At 43.4% G+C, this 19,291-nt stretch overlaps 1 protein-coding gene across 1 annotated transcript in view; it reads left to right on the top strand.

Annotated features, from left to right (window-relative positions):
* The window catches only part of SCD5 (stearoyl-CoA desaturase 5), a 58,139-nt gene extending 44,836 nt beyond the window's left edge, over positions 1–13,303 (top strand). Inside the window, exons 4-5 of the mRNA XM_063135230.1 lie at positions 6,189–6,421; positions 12,788–13,303. Coding sequence (XP_062991300.1) covers positions 6,189–6,421; positions 12,788–12,978 — 424 coding nt within the window. The 3' untranslated portion in view covers positions 12,979–13,303. The remainder of the gene's footprint in view (positions 1–6,188; positions 6,422–12,787) is intronic.
* Positions 13,304–19,291: the final 5,988 nt, after the last annotated feature.

Here is a 19,291-nt window from a genome sequence, read left to right as displayed (position 1 = left end):
TAGGTTATTGGTTCCATTGTCGTACTGCTCTAACAATAAGTTTTTCCTGATGTCCAGCCAGAATCTGGCTTCCTGTCAGTTGAGCCCATTATTCCGTGTCCTGCACTCTGTGATGACCGAGAAGAGATCCCTGCCCTCCTCTATGTGACAGCCTTTCAAGTATTTTACTGTTGTGATGAAAGGGGAACTTCACCAGGTGCTACATGCATACAAATGACACCCTTTTCTATAAATTCCCTTTTCTATACAACAGTTAAAGATACAGGAGCCTTGTCCTCCTTTTCATATGGTAACCCTATTCTGGAACAGAGAAGCAGTGGCTGATCCATAAACATAAAGGCCAGCTGTAACTCAGATCTGGCCCTTGCCTTGGGGGGAAAGCAGAGGTTCCTGAGTCGGCATTTAGCAGAAGTGCAGACCAACATGACAAAAGAGAATGCTACCTCATTTCAGACCAAGTTGCAAGTCTCTACCCAAAGTAGTCTGTTTCTCTAGGCCTAGTACATCCATCTTGTCTTGCTTAAGAAGATTCTACCTTCATGAGTGTTTGTCGGTGGGAAAAGACTTCCCCCAAATTGAACAGGAAGGAGAAACTCCAACAAAGATATCCCCTGAAAAAGAAGGGAAGCATCATCATAGCAAAAGGAGTGAAAATACGATGGTGCTGAAAAAGATTGCTATAACTGTAGACATAATTTAACTGGATTTCTGAACTGAACGAGTCTTCAAAAACCCTACAAAATGAATTTGAATCAGGGGTGGGAAAAGCTTACGAACCTTTCCACTGCTGAATTTTATCTGTCTCTTTCTTTTCTCTTTTTTGGTAATGCTCTCTAAGCATTTGCATTAATGAGGTAGAAATCAGCACTCGATGACACAAATTCCGGCAAATTACAATGACTGGAAGTGATGTTGCTAAGAACACATCAGCAGAAATCCTTGTGCTGCAACACATTGCGTTCCAAATGGCTGAGTGCAGCAAATGGCAGCTTGGAGAGAGACAAAGGTTGTGTTTTAGGCTGAGGAGGTGGATGGAATGTGAAGTTTGATGTCAGACATTTCTTAAAGGTGTGCGTCTACACATACAGACACACACACAGTTTGAGCCAATGCTTGGATAGCTCTCAAAAGAACTAATGTGAGGCAAAGAACCCACTGGTACTTTCATATGTTACTCTAAGAACCTTTTAGCCAACCATGTACCATGGGTGGTGTTAGAAGTAGAGCCCACCTAGGCATGGGCCCCAGATCTTCTTAGCAGTGCTCCAGAACTTTAGAGCTGCCCAAATTGCCATCATCTGCCTTAATACAAGCCGCTTCTTCGCCCCTGAAGTCAGTAGCCTTAGAGTTACTAGGAGACGTTAGGGCTTACTTGCTTAGCAGACTAATGTGGAGTGAAGCATGAAAACACCAGGGCTTTAAACTAGAGGGGAGACTGCCACCTTTCTTTCACAGTCTGCTTATTGTTTACATTAATTCCAGATTCTGGTGGGTGCATGGTCCTCCTTGGATTTCCATTATGTTAGAAAAAGGTGAATAGAGGTGGGAGGAAAACAGCAGCTTCTTGCTGTTTTGTGTTCAAAAGCCACAGTGCCGTGTGGCACCTTAGACTCAAAAATTTACTGTGGCATAATAAGCTTTAATGGACCACTGTACAGAAAGTAGTTTTGAAAGACGTTGCTTCTCGTGTAACTGGAGAAGAATGGCACTTGCTGAAACAAAGGGGCCATAATAATCTCTGTTGCATCTAATCCCCCCAGAATAGCTGGCTTTTTTGCCCACATGTAATTCCACTCCTGCTGTGCCTCCCTTGAACCTTTCTGCCTGAGGTTTTTCTGAAATCCAAGGCCTCCACTCCTCTGTCCATTCATCCCTTTTTACAAATAGGGGTGTCCTCAGGAAACATGGTTCTTTAAACACAGAGAGACACACCTTAGAGCCTGAGACAGTTCCCTCAGTCAGCTGATTTGGGATGTCATGAAAAAGCAGCAAATTATTCATTATTTAATGTATTAATTATTGTTGTATGTTCAATGCCAAGGAAGTGGAGAGAGGTGCTTGTAAGATTTTCTGTCTCAGGGGCCAAAACAATTGACTGGCTTTAAGTACTACTGATAGGAGTTGTAGGCCAAAACATCTGAAAGACCACAACTTGCCCACCTCCACCATTGATCTTTTCTTATACTAGCTGGAGGGTGGTGGTAATTTTGTAAGTGGAAATCTCTCCGGTGAACAGAGTTAATATGAATTAGCTGGCGTAATGGTGACATCATCAAAATGTGCAGATGACAATTAAGGAAGTTTTTTCCAAGACAGTTGTGACAATGACAACAGTATTTCGATATGGCGCTGAAAGACTTGGGTTCAGTCCTTACCATAGCTTTGAACATACTTCATAGCAGTGCTGTAGGTCAATTATATCCTATTATATGTCGGTCAATTATATGTTGTAGATCACAAGCTGAATATGAGCCAACAGTGCGATATGGCTGCAAGAAAGGCAAATGCTATTTTGGGCTGCATTAATAGAAGTATAGCTTCCAAATCACGTGAGGTACTGGTTCCTCTCTATTCGGCCCTGGTTAGGCCTCATCTAGAGTATTGCGTCCAGTTCTGGGCTCCACAATTCAAGAAGGATGCAGACAAGCTGGAACATGTTCAGAGGAGGGCAACCAGGATGATCAGGGGTCTGGAAACAAAGCCCTATGAAGAGAGACTGAAAGAACTGGGCATGTTTAGCCTGGAGAAGAGAAGATTGAGGGGAGACAGGATAGCACTCTTCAAATACTTAAAAGGTTGTCACACAGAGGAGGGCCAGGATCTCTTCTCGATCCAGAGTGCAGGACATGGAATAACAGACTCAAGTTACAGGAAGCCAGATTCCAGCTGGACATCAGGAAAAACTTCCTGACTGTTAGAGCAGTACGACAATGGAACCAGTTACCTAGAGAGGTTGTGTGCTCTCCCACACTAGAGGCCTTCAAGAGGCAGCTGGACAACCATCTGTCAGGTATGGTTTAGGGTGGATTCCTGCATTGAGCAGGGGGTTGGACTCGATGGCCTTGTAGGCCCCTTCCGCCTCTACTTGGGGCTTGCTTGCCTCTGCTTCTACAATAACAGCTAAGGTGGCAACACAGGTTAAGCCATCCTATCTATAGATTAGGAACAACAAGAGATTTGTTCACAATGTTGTTGTCCAGAGGAAGAAAAAATGATGCTTTCAGTCAGGAAATAGTTGGACTCAGGTTTTGGCGAGCAAGAAACTTTTGAATCAGTGGTTCAGGAGCCAGGGTGGCTGGCCAGGTTTCAGGACCATGGACAGATCACAAGGTAGCTTAATATAAGGCTAGTAAGTAGATAGGCTCAGTTGTTGCACCAGCAATGATCAGGAAGTAGCAGAGCTTTGTATTATGGCTACAGGGAGTTGCTTCACTCAGGTACCACCTCCTTGGAAATGCTAGTTCACAGCTAAAGTGGCTCGAAACTGTGCACTCTTGCGGAATTTCTAATATTTATTTATTTTATTGCACTTATATCCCGCCTTTTTTCCTCCAAGGAACCCAAGGCGCCGTACATAATCCTCCTCTCCATTTTATCCTCACATTTTATACTTTTAAAAATGTCCACTGTTTTTAACTTTTGTAAACTGCCCAGAGAGCTTTGGCTATGGGGCAGTATATAAATTTAATAAATAAATAAACAAACACTGTGAGGTAGGTTGGGCTGAGAGTCTGTGACTGGCCCAAGGGTTTCCATGGCTGAGTGGGGACTAGAACCCAGATCTCCTGACTCCCAGCCCACCACTTTAACCACTATGCCACACTGGCTCTCTAAGCATATTCTAAGCATATTGGTGCACTATTAGTGTGCTGAGTATGGTGCAGTAGTCCTTCCAGGAATTGTAGGGGTTCCAGAGTCACTAGTATCTGAGGATATTGAAAGGAAAGCATTTTCAGGGGTTGGTGATGAATGAAATGGATTCTCCAGGTGATTCTGCTTCCTCTTCAGTGTAGGAAGTCATAGCGGCATGTTTTCCAATAGCTGCTTTTTAGGATGGCACAATGATGAGATTCTCATGAGTCTTGGGCCCCACGGCTCCCTCAGACCTCTCCTCTGATGAGGAGCTTCCAAAACCTGTTTCAGTGTTTTAGGCCACAACAGTATGAGATGTTCTCATCCTTTTCCAGAAGCAAAGGAACTTGGAAGGTTAATTCCCTCGACCTAGTCACAACATTTATACCAGGAGTGGGCAAATGCTGCCCCCACTAGGGTGACCATATTTTGGAAACCAAAAAGGAGGACAACATGGTCGGCCCCCAAGGGGGCGTGTCTAGCACCAAGGGGGCATGCCCACCCAAACATGGCCTTGGTCATATGTCTGATTTTACAGCACACATTTAAGACAAATCTGTTCTACAAAATAATTTTAAAACCCCAATTATTAAAAAATTCCTAAAAAATCAATGGACGAACGGATCTGTTTCAAATTTGGTATGGCTAAAGCTCTACCTAAAACCTATCATGGTGTGAAGTTTCATCTCTTTATCTTTAAAATTGATGATTTAAAAAAATAATAATTTTAAAACCTTAATTATTAAAAAATTCCTAAAAAATCAATGGATGAACAGATCTGTTTCAAATTTGGAATGGCTAAAGCTCTACCTAAAACCTATCATGGTGCGAAGTTTCATCTCTTTATCTTTAAAAATGATGATTTTAAAAATAATAATTTTAAAAGAGTGCTATCATGTCACCAAAATCCCAGACAAATCCGGGCAAATCCGGTCATATGGTCACCCTAGCCCCCACCCCACCCCACCCAGGGGCTGCACACACATCCTGAGGTGCCACATAAAAGGAGGGAAATAAAAAGAAAATTTAAAAATAAATGTAAAATGGCATCCGGAGCTGCTACAGAGTGCTGAAAAGGTCAAAATTACCTTGTCTGTAAACTAATGTTGACCCTTTGGTGGCTCCATAACAGCTGCAGAGACCTTTCCTGCACTCTGTAGCAGCTCCGAGTGCCCTATTTGCTAAAAACAAATTAAAGATTTTTTGGGGGCAACCCAAAAAATTGTTGGGGGGGGGCTGCAGTGGGGCCTGTGGGGTCTGCATGCAGCCCATGGCCCTCATGTTGCCCACCTCTGATCTGTACCAAGGACTCATTTGCTTATACAACCTCCACAAGTCATATTTAACATCATTTAGCGACAATATACTTCCTTGATTTACCCTCAATAACCAGTCTAATCCTTACTTCAGCTTTCCCAAACCTGGTGCCCTCCAGATGTTTTGGACTATCACTCCCACCTTCCTTGACCAAATGTCTATGCTGGTTGGGGCTGATGGCAGTTGTATTCTAAAAAATCTGGAGGGCAGCAAGTTAGGGAATACTTACTTACTTAAACGAACGAATTGGCATGAGTTAGATAGTAAAAATGAATGTAATATATTTATTAGACCCACGAAAAGATTACCAAAATTGTGCAAGTTTTTGAGATCTCCAGATCTCTTCATTATGCAAGAATTTACAAAAAGGAAGTTTGATGGGAGAGGAGAGAGAGAGAATGAGGAGGGGGGGGGGAAACCCTGACTTGATGGTGAAGTCACAGTGTCTGTGTATACAGAGTCCCAAAAGGAAGCAGGGAAGGAGGGCTCTATGGACATTCAAATTAGGCCCTGCGGGTCATGTGATGGTTACAAGATTGGACCTTGATCTGACCCGAGGGTAGATGGGAACAAGCTTACACATTTAATAATGATGTAATAAAAGTAATACACGAATATATATTTTGGAATTTTCCTTACAGTCAACACGGCTACTTTTTGTATTTTTTTAATTAAAAATGAGAACAGATTGAAGCTAACTGGGGGAAACATCTCCATTTTCTCCATTTCTGAAATTATACATATGCAGAAAAAATGTGCAGGGCAAACTGGTATAGGATAGTTCAGAATTTGAATTTGTTGTCATATTTGATGGCATTTCCCAGGTTTTTACGAAGGGCTCCTCTCGTGATGAAAAATAAACTGTCAGCCATTCTTTGGCTTTGTGCTAAATATATATTGTCTGATGTTCTAATAATCTAGATTCTGTTGCCTTTTGTTCTCAGTTGACTCACTTGGATTTCAACACAGAAGGAAATTTGGTCACGCGGCCCCATCTCTCTCCTTTTCTTTCTTCACAGGCACTATAAGGCTTCAGTCGTGCTGATGTGTTTTGTCATTCCTACTCTTGTGCCTTGGTACTTCTGGGGGGAGAGTTTGTGGAATTCATACTTTCTCGCGTCAATCCTCCGTTACACCGTCTCGCTCAACGTCTCTTGGCTGGTCAATAGTGCTGCCCACATGTACGGCAACCGGCCTTATGACAAGAATATCAATCCTCGGCAGAATACACTCGTCTCTATAGGAGCTATTGGTGAGTAGGTGTTTATTTAAATTGATTTTAGTCATTTACATTGTTTTAATTTTCAGTGTTAAACAATTTAGACTATGGTTGTATTCAGACAACGCGATAGTCAACAGTGGGGTAATAATCGCCTTGTCACAACATGATAATAATCAACCGCGGTGTGGATTAGGATCAGTGATGAGTTGACTATTAGTCCATGCTGAATTGACTCACTCATTCCCTGCCCTCTGTCCCCCACTCAGTTCTCCCACTAGTATCCCATCAGCCATTGCTGCCGAAAATCTATCCTGCAGGCCGGACTAGAGCAACAGCTGCCACTTTGACTTTTGCCTTGTAACTGTGTGGCTGATGAAATAACCAACAGTGCCCTCCACATGACATGATAACCAATGGTGGTTCAAATAGCCAACTCCATACAGCGTAGGTTATTTGCATTGGTTATTTCGGCCAAAGAACCAACTGTTGGTTAAAAAGCTCCTGCCACACAACACGACAACCCACGGTGGGTTAAATAACCAAGCAGTGACCACTTAAACCACTGTTGGTCATCGTATTGTCTAAACCCAGTCTGTTTTTACTATGGGCCTGTTCAGACGACACACTAAGCCATGGTTAGACCACTAATCCTTTTGCAGCAAATGGTTACTGAGTGTGTTTAAACCGTGATTAAACATGGCACCCTAAGCCATAATGTTTAGCTCAAAATGTTTAATCACCATGGCTTAGCGTGTTGTCTGAATACAGTCTTTGTTGTATTTTGTTGTAAATCACGGAGAGAATTGTAAATCACGGAGAGAGCCACAGCTGTGGGACCGCATAGAAATAACAACAAGCAAGAATAGTCTCCACAAGCATTTATAAGGACAGCTCTAGGTGGGTTCCCCCCAAAAAATGTCTATGTATATTCTAAAGCCGCCCCAAGGTGATGAGGTAAACTGGGGTGTCAAATCTCTTTCAGCCTGAGGGCTGAATTCAATTTTAGGGTAGCTCTTGGGGGGCGCATTCCAATGGTGGGTGGAGCCAAAGGAGGAGGGGCCAAAGGCAAAAGGGGCATGGCCAAATACAGTCATATTTTAGCTTATAGCTCTTGCTGCCAATAACGGCGCCTTGGGAGAGGCATTTCCACCTCATAGAATGGGGTGGGGTGAAAGACTGCACAAAAGCCAGGAAAACACTAAATGGTTGGTGGCTGGGTAAAAGGGAGGAGCCAGGTGAAAGGGGCGCGCTCACCTGTGGAACCCCAGACCCCAGGGAGGCCGAATTTGCCCTGCAACCCTGAAGTAAACATAGAACCTTCAATTAGTGGACATTTTTAGCCTTACTTTCCTCGCAGGGACTCATAATGTACCCTAATGCCAATGACATAAATAAGACGTTTCTGGTGCAAACTGATATATGGAACCTCTTCATAACTGCAGCTGTCCCACTCAGAGTGCTTCTTCTTCCCCAGACACTACTGCTAGCTTTCTGTGCTTTCATTTGCCTCCAGGGATTCAGATTCCAGACGTGACAGTGTCTCGTGGTTTATTGGGAATCCCAACAGCTGCTTATTACTGCTGGCCCCATGACAGTCGCAGATGATGGATGAAATACATCTTCCTCCAAAAGCTAGTTAAAGAACTGGTGCCTTGGAGGCTTGAGTCCACAGAGAGCCGTTCTGTTAAGATGGGACTCTACTGGCTGAATGGGAAGCCATCTAGAGTCAGGGCAATTATTGATGCTTCTAGCAGGAAGACAGAGCTGGGCTGATCTACCTTACTACATCTTCTGCCCCCCGGTGGTTAGGATGGTTCTCATGTTACTGTCATAGTAAACCACGGCATGGTGTTACCATTTAACTCTAATATAATGGGTGGCCATTGCAAAAGAACTCTACGGACAGCTGTGTCCTTTAATTTATTCTTGCAATACTGCTGGATTCAGTAGCATCAGCCATGCTCCCAAGGGCTCATTCAGATGCACACTCTCTAGTGCAGTAAGAGGGAACATCTGGCTTGTGGAGATTCCCAGTCTGGCCCCCCTTCCGGGGTGAAACTGGTGAAGGAGGTGCCCAATTCAGAAGGCACTTGTGGTGGACAGTTTGATGAAAATGTCAACCCAGTGTGCAGCAGCTATGGGGCGGGGGGGAAGGCAAATTCCATGTTAGGTATAATTAGGAAAGGAACTGAAAATAAAAGTGCCAAAATCACACTCCCCTAATAGCGAGACAACACTTATACTGTGTACAGTTCTGATCACTGAACCTAAAAAAGAATATTATAGAGCTGGAAAAAGTGCAGAAAAGAGCAACTAAAATCATCAAGGGCCTGGAGCAACTCCCCTATGAGAAAACGTTACAGCAGCTGGGGTTGTTTAGCATAGGAAAATGATGAGTATGGGGGGACATGAAAGAGGTGTACAAAATAATGCATGGTGTAGACAAAGCGGATAGGGAGGCACTTTTCTCCCTCTCCCATAATACTAGAACTCGAGGGGGTCATCCCATGGAGCTCACTGATGGGAGATTTAGGACAGATAAAAGGAAGGACTTTTTCATGCAGCACATGGTTAAACTGTGGAAATCACTTCCGTAAGAGGTAGTGGTGGCCACCAATTTGGATGGCTTTAAAAGGGATTGGACAAATTCATGGAGGAGAAGCCTATCAATGGCTACTAGTCCTCATCGATGGCTATACACTACCTCCAATATCAGAGCACCCAACAAATTACTGGACCTTCAATATGACAAAAATGAGGATATGAAAAATATTTTTAAAATATGCACAAGAAACAACTGGCTGTAACCAATAGAAGTATACTTTGCAAATAATTACAAGCTATGCATGTAGTATCCAGTATCAGAGGCAGAAAGCCTATATATACCAGTTGCTGGGGAACATGGCTGGGAGGGTGCTGTTGCACCGTGTCCTGCTTGTAATTCCCTGGTTGACAGCTGGTCGGCCACTGTGTGATCAGAGTGCTAGACTAGATGGACCTTGGTCTGATCCAGCAGAGCTCTTCTTACGTTCTTAACTTCCAGAAGCCAGTTGGGGAGTATTGCAGTCTTCCTCTGGCCTCATGGTAAGCATGTTTTTGCAAAGGCTAGATGCAGTGTGAAGCTGCTGAAATTAATGGTTCATTAATAGGCCTACCACTAAAAACAACAAAGAGTCTCACGGCGCCTAAAAGTCTATCAAGGCATAAGCTCATTTTACTTGGTCTAAATTCAGACTGTGGGCAGTTGCAATGTAAATTCTCCCATATAATAATCTTGCAAAAGGAGGAGTTGGCAAAGGAGTTGACAGAGACACGAAACAGCATTGCTCTAGGTCTGTATGTCTTGGGAGTGAGTCATAAGGAGGTTCATTAGACGAGCGTTTTATTGCACGCTCGCTACAGCCCACTTATGGATGTGCAGCATCCTTTAGACAACGTCGTCAGCCTCCCGCGCACCTCACGCTCCTTCCACTCATTTTTCCATTGCAAAATAGACTCCAGAAAAACCAGACTTAAAACAAAACTGAATGTGCCCCTATCTCCTGCTGTGTGCAGGAGAAGCAGCACGATCAAAACGGCCCACTGAATAGGCCATGTGCACATTGGTTACTTCCTCTTTCGAAAGAGGAAGTAATGAGAGACAAAAGCACGGGCGGAGAAGTGACGGTAAGGAAACACAATATTCCCCCCCTCCCCATATGATGACGCTCAAACACAGCAGATTAACAAAACTACTCTGCCATGTGATATATAAAGCGTGATTCAGGGGTGGGGATCCAAATTCTGCATCCAACTGAATAGGTGAAAAGTGTGGGGGGGGGGGGAGAGGGTACAATTTGGAGCAGAGAAATATGCTCAGGGGAAGGGTTAAGCATTTCTTCTCTGCCTACCATTTCTTTGCTTCAAATTACATCCACACACCCTGCTTTGTAGCTATTCAGCAGAGACCCGCACATTCCAGATTTGCATCTCCATCTAGTTTTGTCTTGTTGGGCATTTTGAGTTTCCTGATATCATTATCTATAGTAAATCTAGCTTCGCCCTCAATTACTACCTACATCTCCCCCCGACCTGGCTTTGTCTAAGTTCAGCCTTCTTGGCAAACACTGATAAAAATTGGATTTTTTGCCAGTTAGCTGGGCGTTTGTTAAATCCTCAAACATCGTTATTATCGTCCTTTCCCTGTTATTGATACAGACACGGCTGCTAAATTTGCAGTCAGTCCCAGTCACTGCCAAAGAAGTATAAATGTCAGGACCAAGACCCACCTTATGATTCTGAAGACTTTCTTTAGGGATGACACTAGAAACACCCAGGCTGCATTATAGGGTGACCAACTGTCAGGATTTCCCTGGATTTGTCTAGGTTTTTGTTCTATCCTGAGTGTCGGGGAGATTTTCTGTAATTTTCTATAAAGTCTGGGAATGACACACTTTCCCCTTTAAGGCTGCCGTTAGGGTGGCGTGGGGAGGGGTGGGATGATGCAGTTTTCAGAGGCACATCATTCTCCCCCCAACTCTCCAATTGGAGCTTTAAAGGGGAAAGTACATCATTCCTGGACATTATAGAAAAGGCCCCAATTGGAGCAGTGGGGGCGGGATGACACAGTTTCCATTCCTCCAATCCAATCGGGGATTATTATTATTATTATTATTATTATTTGAATCCCGTCTTTTGCCCAATACTGGGCCTCGATTAAGGCCCCGATTGGAGCAGAAGAGGGGAAGCGTGCTTTCCAGGCCCTCCAGAAAGTGTGCTTTCCCATCCCATCCCTTCCCTTCCCACTGGGTGCCCTCTGGCTGCACCCTAGGTCACCCTAGACTGCAACATGGACAGTACAGTCATATGGGAGAGGAAAAGACAGGTGAGAAAGAGGCACCTCTCTTCCAGGGCCCTGTTGGCTCACACCGACAAGGTGAAAGCAGGTGGATGGGTGGGGAAGCTTTCCCCCTTTTTTATTTGGCTGGTTGTAGTCATTTTCTTTCTTTTCTAACTTTTCCATCCCCCACAAGTCAGGGTTGGCATGACTTAGAATGCCCCTAGAACACTTCCTTTTTGTGCTCTCCGACGTTGGAGTAGCACCAGCCTCGGGTCGTTCCACAGCCTCACAGAGGTGGCTTACATAGTCAGATCTCCCTCTCCAAGTTTGGATCTCTCTCAAAGCAGGAGATTCCCCCCCCCAAAAAAAAATCCTATGGCCCTGAGACACCCTTCAAAGGACTATAGCAGCCTTCCTCAACCTGGGGCGCTCCAGATGTGTTGGACTGCATCTCCCAGAATGCCCCACCCAGCTGGCTGGGGCATTCTGGGAGTTGTAGTCCAACACATCTGGAGCGCCCCAGGTTGAGGAAGGCTGGACTATAGGATAGCAGCTTTAGTTGATTATATTTTGATCAACTGGGAAAGTTACTCCTCCTTAACTGGGCAATGGATTTTTTATATTAATTAATTTATTTATAACATTTCTTGGCCGCCTTTCAGGACAGAAGCCCTCATAAGGTGGCTTACAGCAATAAAATACATAAAAACAGTTAAAACATTAAAAGCAATGAAAACATAATAACAATAAAACAATTAAAAACTATAAAACCCACAATAAAACCAGCAAGAACATCTTAGAAAATAATTCATTTTAGAAAAGCATTCTGTCTGCTTTACCATACAGGAGCCTCTTCCAATATGATGTATGTGGTGCATATCACGCATTATCGAAAAACAAAGTATACTTTTTCTCCTTCAAAATGACTAATCTATTCATCTCCCAGTATCTGCAATTTTGATTCGTGAATTCAATTGCGTACGATTAATCAGCTAGAATTTCTTTCATTGGCAGTCAGCCCTAAAAAAAAATCCATGTGAATAAAAATGTATGGGACATATATTTATAAATATACATATTTATTCAGAAGTAATTCCTGCTGTGTTCAGTAGGGCTTACTCCCTAGTAAGTGTTTAGGATTGCAGCCTTGAATGTATCCAATGTTAGTCTATTTTAAGACTCATTCATTTCAATGGGTTAGTTCTAACACTGGGTGAGATAAATGTATGTCCCATTAAAATGTTCCATTAAAAATGGTAAACATTAAAATGTTCCATTAAAAAATGGTAAACGAATAAAAATTCACACATGATACTACACATTACATTACTCGCATGTTGTAAGAGAGTACAATTTTAAAAATTGAATCTCCTTTCTAATCATGATGAAACCAGAGATAACTTCTTCTTTCCTACCTTATTTACCGAGACTATTGAAAATCACGGATGCTTTTACAATTAGCTGTTTTCCAGCCCCTGACATCAAGAGCCTCTCTTCCTTTATCTCTTCCACTTCATTGGCCCTGCCCTTTTCTTCCTTTGACCTAACTCTTTCTCCTTCTGGGTTCTGTTTTCCAGGTGAAGGTTTTCACAATTACCACCATACCTTTCCATTTGACTACTCAGCTAGTGAGCTTGGCTTGAAATTCAACCCAACCACGTGGTTCATTGACTTCATGTATTTGTTGGGTTTGGTCACTGAGCGGAAGCATGCGCCCAGGGAAATGATTCAAGCTCGCAAAGAGAGGACTGGGGACAGGAGTTCTTGAGGAACAAAGCGAGTCTCTCAACATGGCTGCTGCTGTATGTGTTGTTTGTATGTTTCTTCATGGGGAGGGTGGGTCTCCTTACCCCCACAACATTCCCCTTAGAATGGGAGTAGTTTTCATTGAACATAGGCCAAATTAATTCCTGGATTAATTCCATTTCATTTAGTGCAGTGGTTTTCAAATTTTCTATTGGTAGGCAAAAGTTTTGACATTAATTCACCTCTGAATGTTGAGAGAATACCGAGGCATGTTGTAAAGCAAAGGCAGGAAGTCTCCAGTCTTTCAGGATCTACTTTGTTTTTTACTAGCACCCCGTGATCCACCAAAATAATGCAAAATAGTGGCTGGGGCAGAACCACGTGCAAAATGGTGGCGCTGGGGTGGAGTCCATTACTGAGCCCCATGAACATATACAAGTGCAAAACTACATCTAAGTTACTACATAACATATCATGGGTTCTACCATAAAAATCTAAAATTGCCAGCAGAGCTACACAATGACATGGTAAAGGACAACGTATTGATGCTCATTTTTTCAGGTGAGGGAGACAGATAAACGATTAGCGCAAGGCTGACCATGGCAGACAGTTATTTTTTCTGACTTGCTATTTTAAAGCATCAAGTTGTTCCAGCACTCTTAAGCATAAAAGTCCCATTTTACAGCTGGAGAACACTGAGGCTCTCTAGCTTTAATTGTGGCTCTCCAGCTGTAATCCAGCTGTAATTACTCCCAATTATTAAGCAATTGGGAGTAAAAATTATTAAGCAATTGGGAGTAAAAAATCCTTGCTCGCTCACTCACTGTAAATCATCCAGTGAGGTCTAGTAGAGCCTCATCTACCCTCTGCCCACTCCCCATTCTAAAGTATATTTTCAGCCCATGCAGGTCACTAGCTGAATCTTTTGAACCTCGGTGTTGCTCTGTGTAGATTGAGATGTTACCCTTGAATACACTCAACTCTCTCGTAGTGCTGTGCACTGCAGAGGAAGATCAGTAGTGATGGGCAGCAAGCCTTCTTTGAGGGTAGTTTGCCCAACATTGGTGATCTTCCCATTGAGCAACTTGAATGTTCCCCAGAACACATTTTTGAAAACCACTGCTTAAGTGGAATTAAATCATGGATGGATATAGCCTAAATTCTTAGCTGTCTTAAGTACAGTGTTTCAGAAGGTTGCATATTATTTAATGTTAGAGTTAAATGTGGTAGATCTTTTGACTTGATTGAATTGTCATGGCTATGCTCAGTGGATACACTAATATGGTGACACACGTAAATTTTAACAGAAAGAAGGAACGAGCTGTTCTTTAAAACATAGTCCAAGCAAGTGAATGGTTTCATTTTAAAGGAGCTCTGTCAAATATTTCTCCTGTGCTCTGGTCTAGTGGATTCTTAAAGGCATGGGGGCTTCAACGCACACATGGCTCTCATCTACAGAGAAGGGCTTTCCCACTCGTTTCAGTAAAGGGGTAGTTTTGCATAAACAAAATGGAATGTGGGCATCAGACTGGGGGCTTCCATTGAAGCAAATGAGGAAGCCTGATCTCAGAAGGGGCACACACAGATTTCTGGAGCAGGACCCTAAAATGTACTCATGTGTAGTATGTGAGAAAGGAGAGGTAGAGGGACCTAAGGAAGTTAGTGAGCCAGTGTGGTATACTGGTTAGAGTGCTGGACTGGGATTCAGGAGATCTGGGTTCTAGTCCCCACTTGGCCATGAAGCTCACTGGGTGACATTGGGCCCTTCACTGACTCTGAGCCTAACCTACCTCACAGTTGTTGTGAGGATAAAACGGAGAAAAGGAGGATTATGTACACTGCCTTGGGTTCCTTGCAAGAGGGAAAAGGGCAGGATATAAACGTAATAATAAATAAAGCAAATCATGAAAAAAAAAGAGATATTACAGCTTATATTGATGTTTTCCGCCAGTTCTTTGGGCTACAATTCAGTGTATTCCTATCGGCATTTCAAATTCCTCAGGCTATGGCCTGCTTCTAGCTGTCGCCATCTGCATTCCCAGTGCCTGGGGATCCTCAGCGATGTTTGCGGTTTGTCCCACCATTAATTCCCCTGTGTGAAAGAAAGAAAGAAAGAAAGAAAGAAAGAAAGAAAGAATATTTAAAACAGATTTTATGTTAAAGGGAGAGAGAGGCTCTCGAAGTGTGGTGGGGGCAGGGAGAGGCCAGTGATCTAAGTATGCCTTACAATAGCCTTCCTCAACCTGGGGCGCTCCAGATGTGTTGGACTGCATCTCCCAGAATGCCCCAGCCGGGCATTCTGGGAGTTGTAGTACAACACATCTGGAGCGCCCCAGGTTGAGGAAGGCTGCCTTACAAGGTACTGCCCTATTGGGGTTCCAAATTGTTTAGACATCTAGAGACATTCAGTAGAGAAGCAAGCCTCCTTCATTGGGATATGAAGCACACTGTGATCTCTGTTTTGCTCCAAGTTCTAGCTCGCTGGCCTGGCACTTGATCCGGTAAGGAGAAAGGTTTCCACTACTGCTGTTCTGTCAGGATAAATGGGTGGGAGAAGTTGCTTTGGGTGTCTTGTAATTTCCTCGTGAAGCCCCGCCTCGCCTCTCCTGCTTCCTGTCTCCACCCCTTAAAAGGGGTTTCTCAAGCGTGAGCAGAGTTGTCATGTATACACACACAAGGGATTTTTAAACCATTCTGAAGATGAATGAAAAACTGTCCTGGTGATTGAGAGGAGGAAGAGGGGGGAGGGGCAGAGATTGCCCTTTCTTGCAAGGATTCTGATTCTCTTTTATTTTTTTACTCTCTCTTTTTCTTCTTCTTTTTGCTTTGTTACGTTGTTGAATATGCAATTAATTTATTAAAGAGCAGGTACTTGTATTAACATCTATATGCTTTGTGGGCCAAAAATAAATTTGGTATGTTTAGATGATTAATTTTATTGTCACATCTGCATTGTCATTTGTAAATGTGTACAGCGAAATGATGTCTTAAACCAAATAAAGCTTCATTTTAAATGTTTGGATACCTAATTTATATTCTAACTGGTCAAAGCTACTGACGCATGCACATTTCAACTATTCTGTATCCAGCAGGTATCTTTATACTAACCCCAACCCCCACTTTTCGACCATTGGGACATAAGAGCCGGTTTTAAGCTGTGCTTGAGCTGCATGCGGTATCCATTGTTTTCCAAGCAAAATATGTTTTTAAAAGACAGCTTACATAGCTTTGGATTCTACTTGATGCCTTGTAAAGTGCATATTAACTTAAAGGGGCGTAAAACCCTTCATGTACAGTGTTAGTCGCTGAGGGATAAAGGAGCTGAAGTGGAAATAAGCTCCATCAGACTTCAGAAATTTGGAATTTGTTTTTTGGAAATGCAGAGCAGGATTTTCCTCACTCATACACATTTCAACTCTTATGGCTCTATTAGTGTGTCTAAGAAACCCACAGCAGAAAGATAACCGTATCTTTTATTATCTATAGGAAGATGAGCATCAAATAGACTATAAGGCTGCAATCCTATATGCTTACTTGGACGCAAGTCCCGTTGAGCTTAATGGGGCTTACTTCTGAGTAGACCTGTATAGGATTGTACTGTGAAGCTGAAATCCAAATATACTCTTACCTGGGAATACGCCCACTGAACTTAATAGGAATTCTGAGTAGATATTCATAGGAGTGTACTCCCAAGTGTATTTTCCACTTTCTGGGAATATATGGGCTGCAATCCAACTGACCAGCATGGCTGGATGGGGATGATAGAAATTGTAGTATAACACATCTGGGAGGCACCACGTTGTGGAAGGCTGATTTAATGCTGTGAATCCCAATCTATATTCAATCTGTGTCTAGGGGCAGAGAAACTGTGAGTCACACAAAAAAAACCCACACCTCCATAAGCCATTAGTACCTCTTTTCAAGTAAATGGAAACTTTGCACGTAAAATAAACTCCATCCTCCATGACTTGACACTTACTCAGAAATCTTAAAAACAAACAACGCTGTAAAATTTTGAAATTTAAGATTGCTTTTTCCACCTTCAAAACTGATTTCAGTTCTAGATAAATGTCCACGCAGAGGAAACTATGGAAACTCCTTCACTGGAAGTTTCCAAGGGATGCGTCATTAGATATCTCTCAGGAACTGTTTGGATTTTGCGCAGGAGATTGTGACTACCTTCCAAGTCCCTTCCAAGCATAATTCTATGATTGTTGTCACTGAGGCACTTTTTAAAGACAGAAGGACTAGTGTACCCAGGCTTGCCATTAAAGGCCGTACATCAGTGATCCTGTTCATTGCTGTTGTGTGTTTACAGTTCGCCTAAAGCAGCCTTCCTCAACCTGGGGCGCTCCAGATGTGTTGGACTACAACTCCCAGAATGCCCCAGCCAGCTGGCTGGGGCATTCTGGGAGATGCAGTCCAACACATCTGGAGCGCCCCAGGTTGAGGAAGGCTGACCTAAAGTGTTCTGTATTTATACACAAGAACAAATCAAAGGATGCTCTAACACAGCCTTCTCCGGACGGGTACCCTTTGGGGGCAGCATCCAATGGTGTCATTCCGCAAACTCAAACAGCGCTAACGGTGCTTTGCTGAATCTTTCCAGTGGTTGCCCATTATACTTGTGCAACCAGTTCTACAATCAGTTGCATAGCAGGTTGTGTGAGCAGAATGTGTAACAAGTTGCACCAGTGAAATGCACTTGCGTAACCACACTTGCACATACATAACTTTAGTTGAATTCTTCTCTTGCACATAGTTCAGAACCTAGTTTCCACTAATGCAATGTCTTTTGTGTGAATGGAATGACACAGTCGGACTCTGCCCTTGGGGTACAACTCCTATCAGGCCTAGCCAGGGGTGAGAGGAGCTATAGCCCAACACATCTGCAGAGCACTTAGTTGTGGAAGGCTGCTCTGACTTCTGACAATGGTTGCAGCACAAACATAAACACACTTTCCCACCCCACCAACTGCTCAGTGTCTTGATGTAACAGGCTAGTGCAGACGAATTCAATATGGAAGCCAGTGGCTATACGCCCAGCCATCTTGAATTTTGCTGTGGATTCATATTGGCTATGGCGCATATTTCTTTATTTATTGCATTTCTATACCGCCCAATAGCCAAAGCTCTCTGGGCAATTCACAAAAACTAAAACCATCAGACACGAAGTATAAAACGAGCAACAATATAAAACACAAAGTGAAAATACAACATAAAAGCACAACCATGGTAAAACCAAGCAGCAATGCAGAGATTTACACAAATTTGAAATACAGATTTAAAACAGCAATGTTAAACTACTAAGATGATGGACTATTAAAATACGGGGAGAATGGGAAGGTCTTCACCTGGCATCGAAAAGAGCATAACGTAGGTGCCAGGCGAACCTCACACAACCAAATCCACTTAGTGTGCAAGATACAGACCCAGATGTGCAGAATTCAAGGTGACAAACATCACCAAACTCAGTAACAACCTTCTCAGAACCAATAAGCCACGCTAGAAATCAGCGGTGAAAGAATTTCATGTGGAAATTCTGAAGGTATCAAAATCCCACAATACAGATCAGGACTTGACTAGTCCAAGGCTGCTGTTTATATCTACCCTAATCCAGATATCCATGAGAGAAGCAGGGCTTGGGAAGTTATACACCTTCCTATATGCTGAATATTTGATAAGATGGTGATGGGTGTGTAAAATTTTGTCTTTTACACTGAGTCCTCCACTCAGTGGAGGCTGGTGGCTCCAATGTTAGTGGGGCGGTAAATCCGTTCCGGGTTTCAGTTCGAACCAGTCAGAACTCTAAAGGAGCTATCCAAAGTATGAAGTTAGCCATGCATAGCTCCTTTAGAGTTCTGACTGAAACCCGGAGCGGATTCACCACCCCACTGACATCGGAGCCACCAGCCTCCAATGCCTCCACCCCAACAGCGGGGGGAAGAGGGACTCTACAACACAGCAGCAACCATCTCTGCCCGCTGCTGCACTCATGGCCACCTGCATCAGGCAGAGCCCACTTGAATCTCTGCTTACGAATGTAATGAAACTTTCCTCCAGCCACTATACCAGACTACTTACTGTAGCCTGATGTGAATGATTATAGCAGGAGCAACACTGTTTTCCTGCCTGTGGACAGCCTGTGAATGGAAGGGGAGCACAGGCTGCCTTTTATAAGGAATGAAATGAGCTTGAGTCAACCTATGCCGGGCGTCACTGGAATGTGCTGTGCTTTTATAACAGGGGTGCAGAACCTCAGTCCTGGAGTCCCAATCCAGCCATCCTGGATTTCTGAGATGGCCACGCCTTTCCTCTAGCAACATCCTTTTCCC

Source organism: Elgaria multicarinata, chromosome 10, assembly GCF_023053635.1.
Source record: "Elgaria multicarinata webbii isolate HBS135686 ecotype San Diego chromosome 10, rElgMul1.1.pri, whole genome shotgun sequence".
NCBI lineage: Eukaryota > Metazoa > Chordata > Lepidosauria > Squamata > Anguidae > Elgaria > Elgaria multicarinata.
The sequence above is the reverse complement of the archived record's forward strand: the minus strand, read 5'-3'. Positions and strand labels throughout refer to the sequence as shown.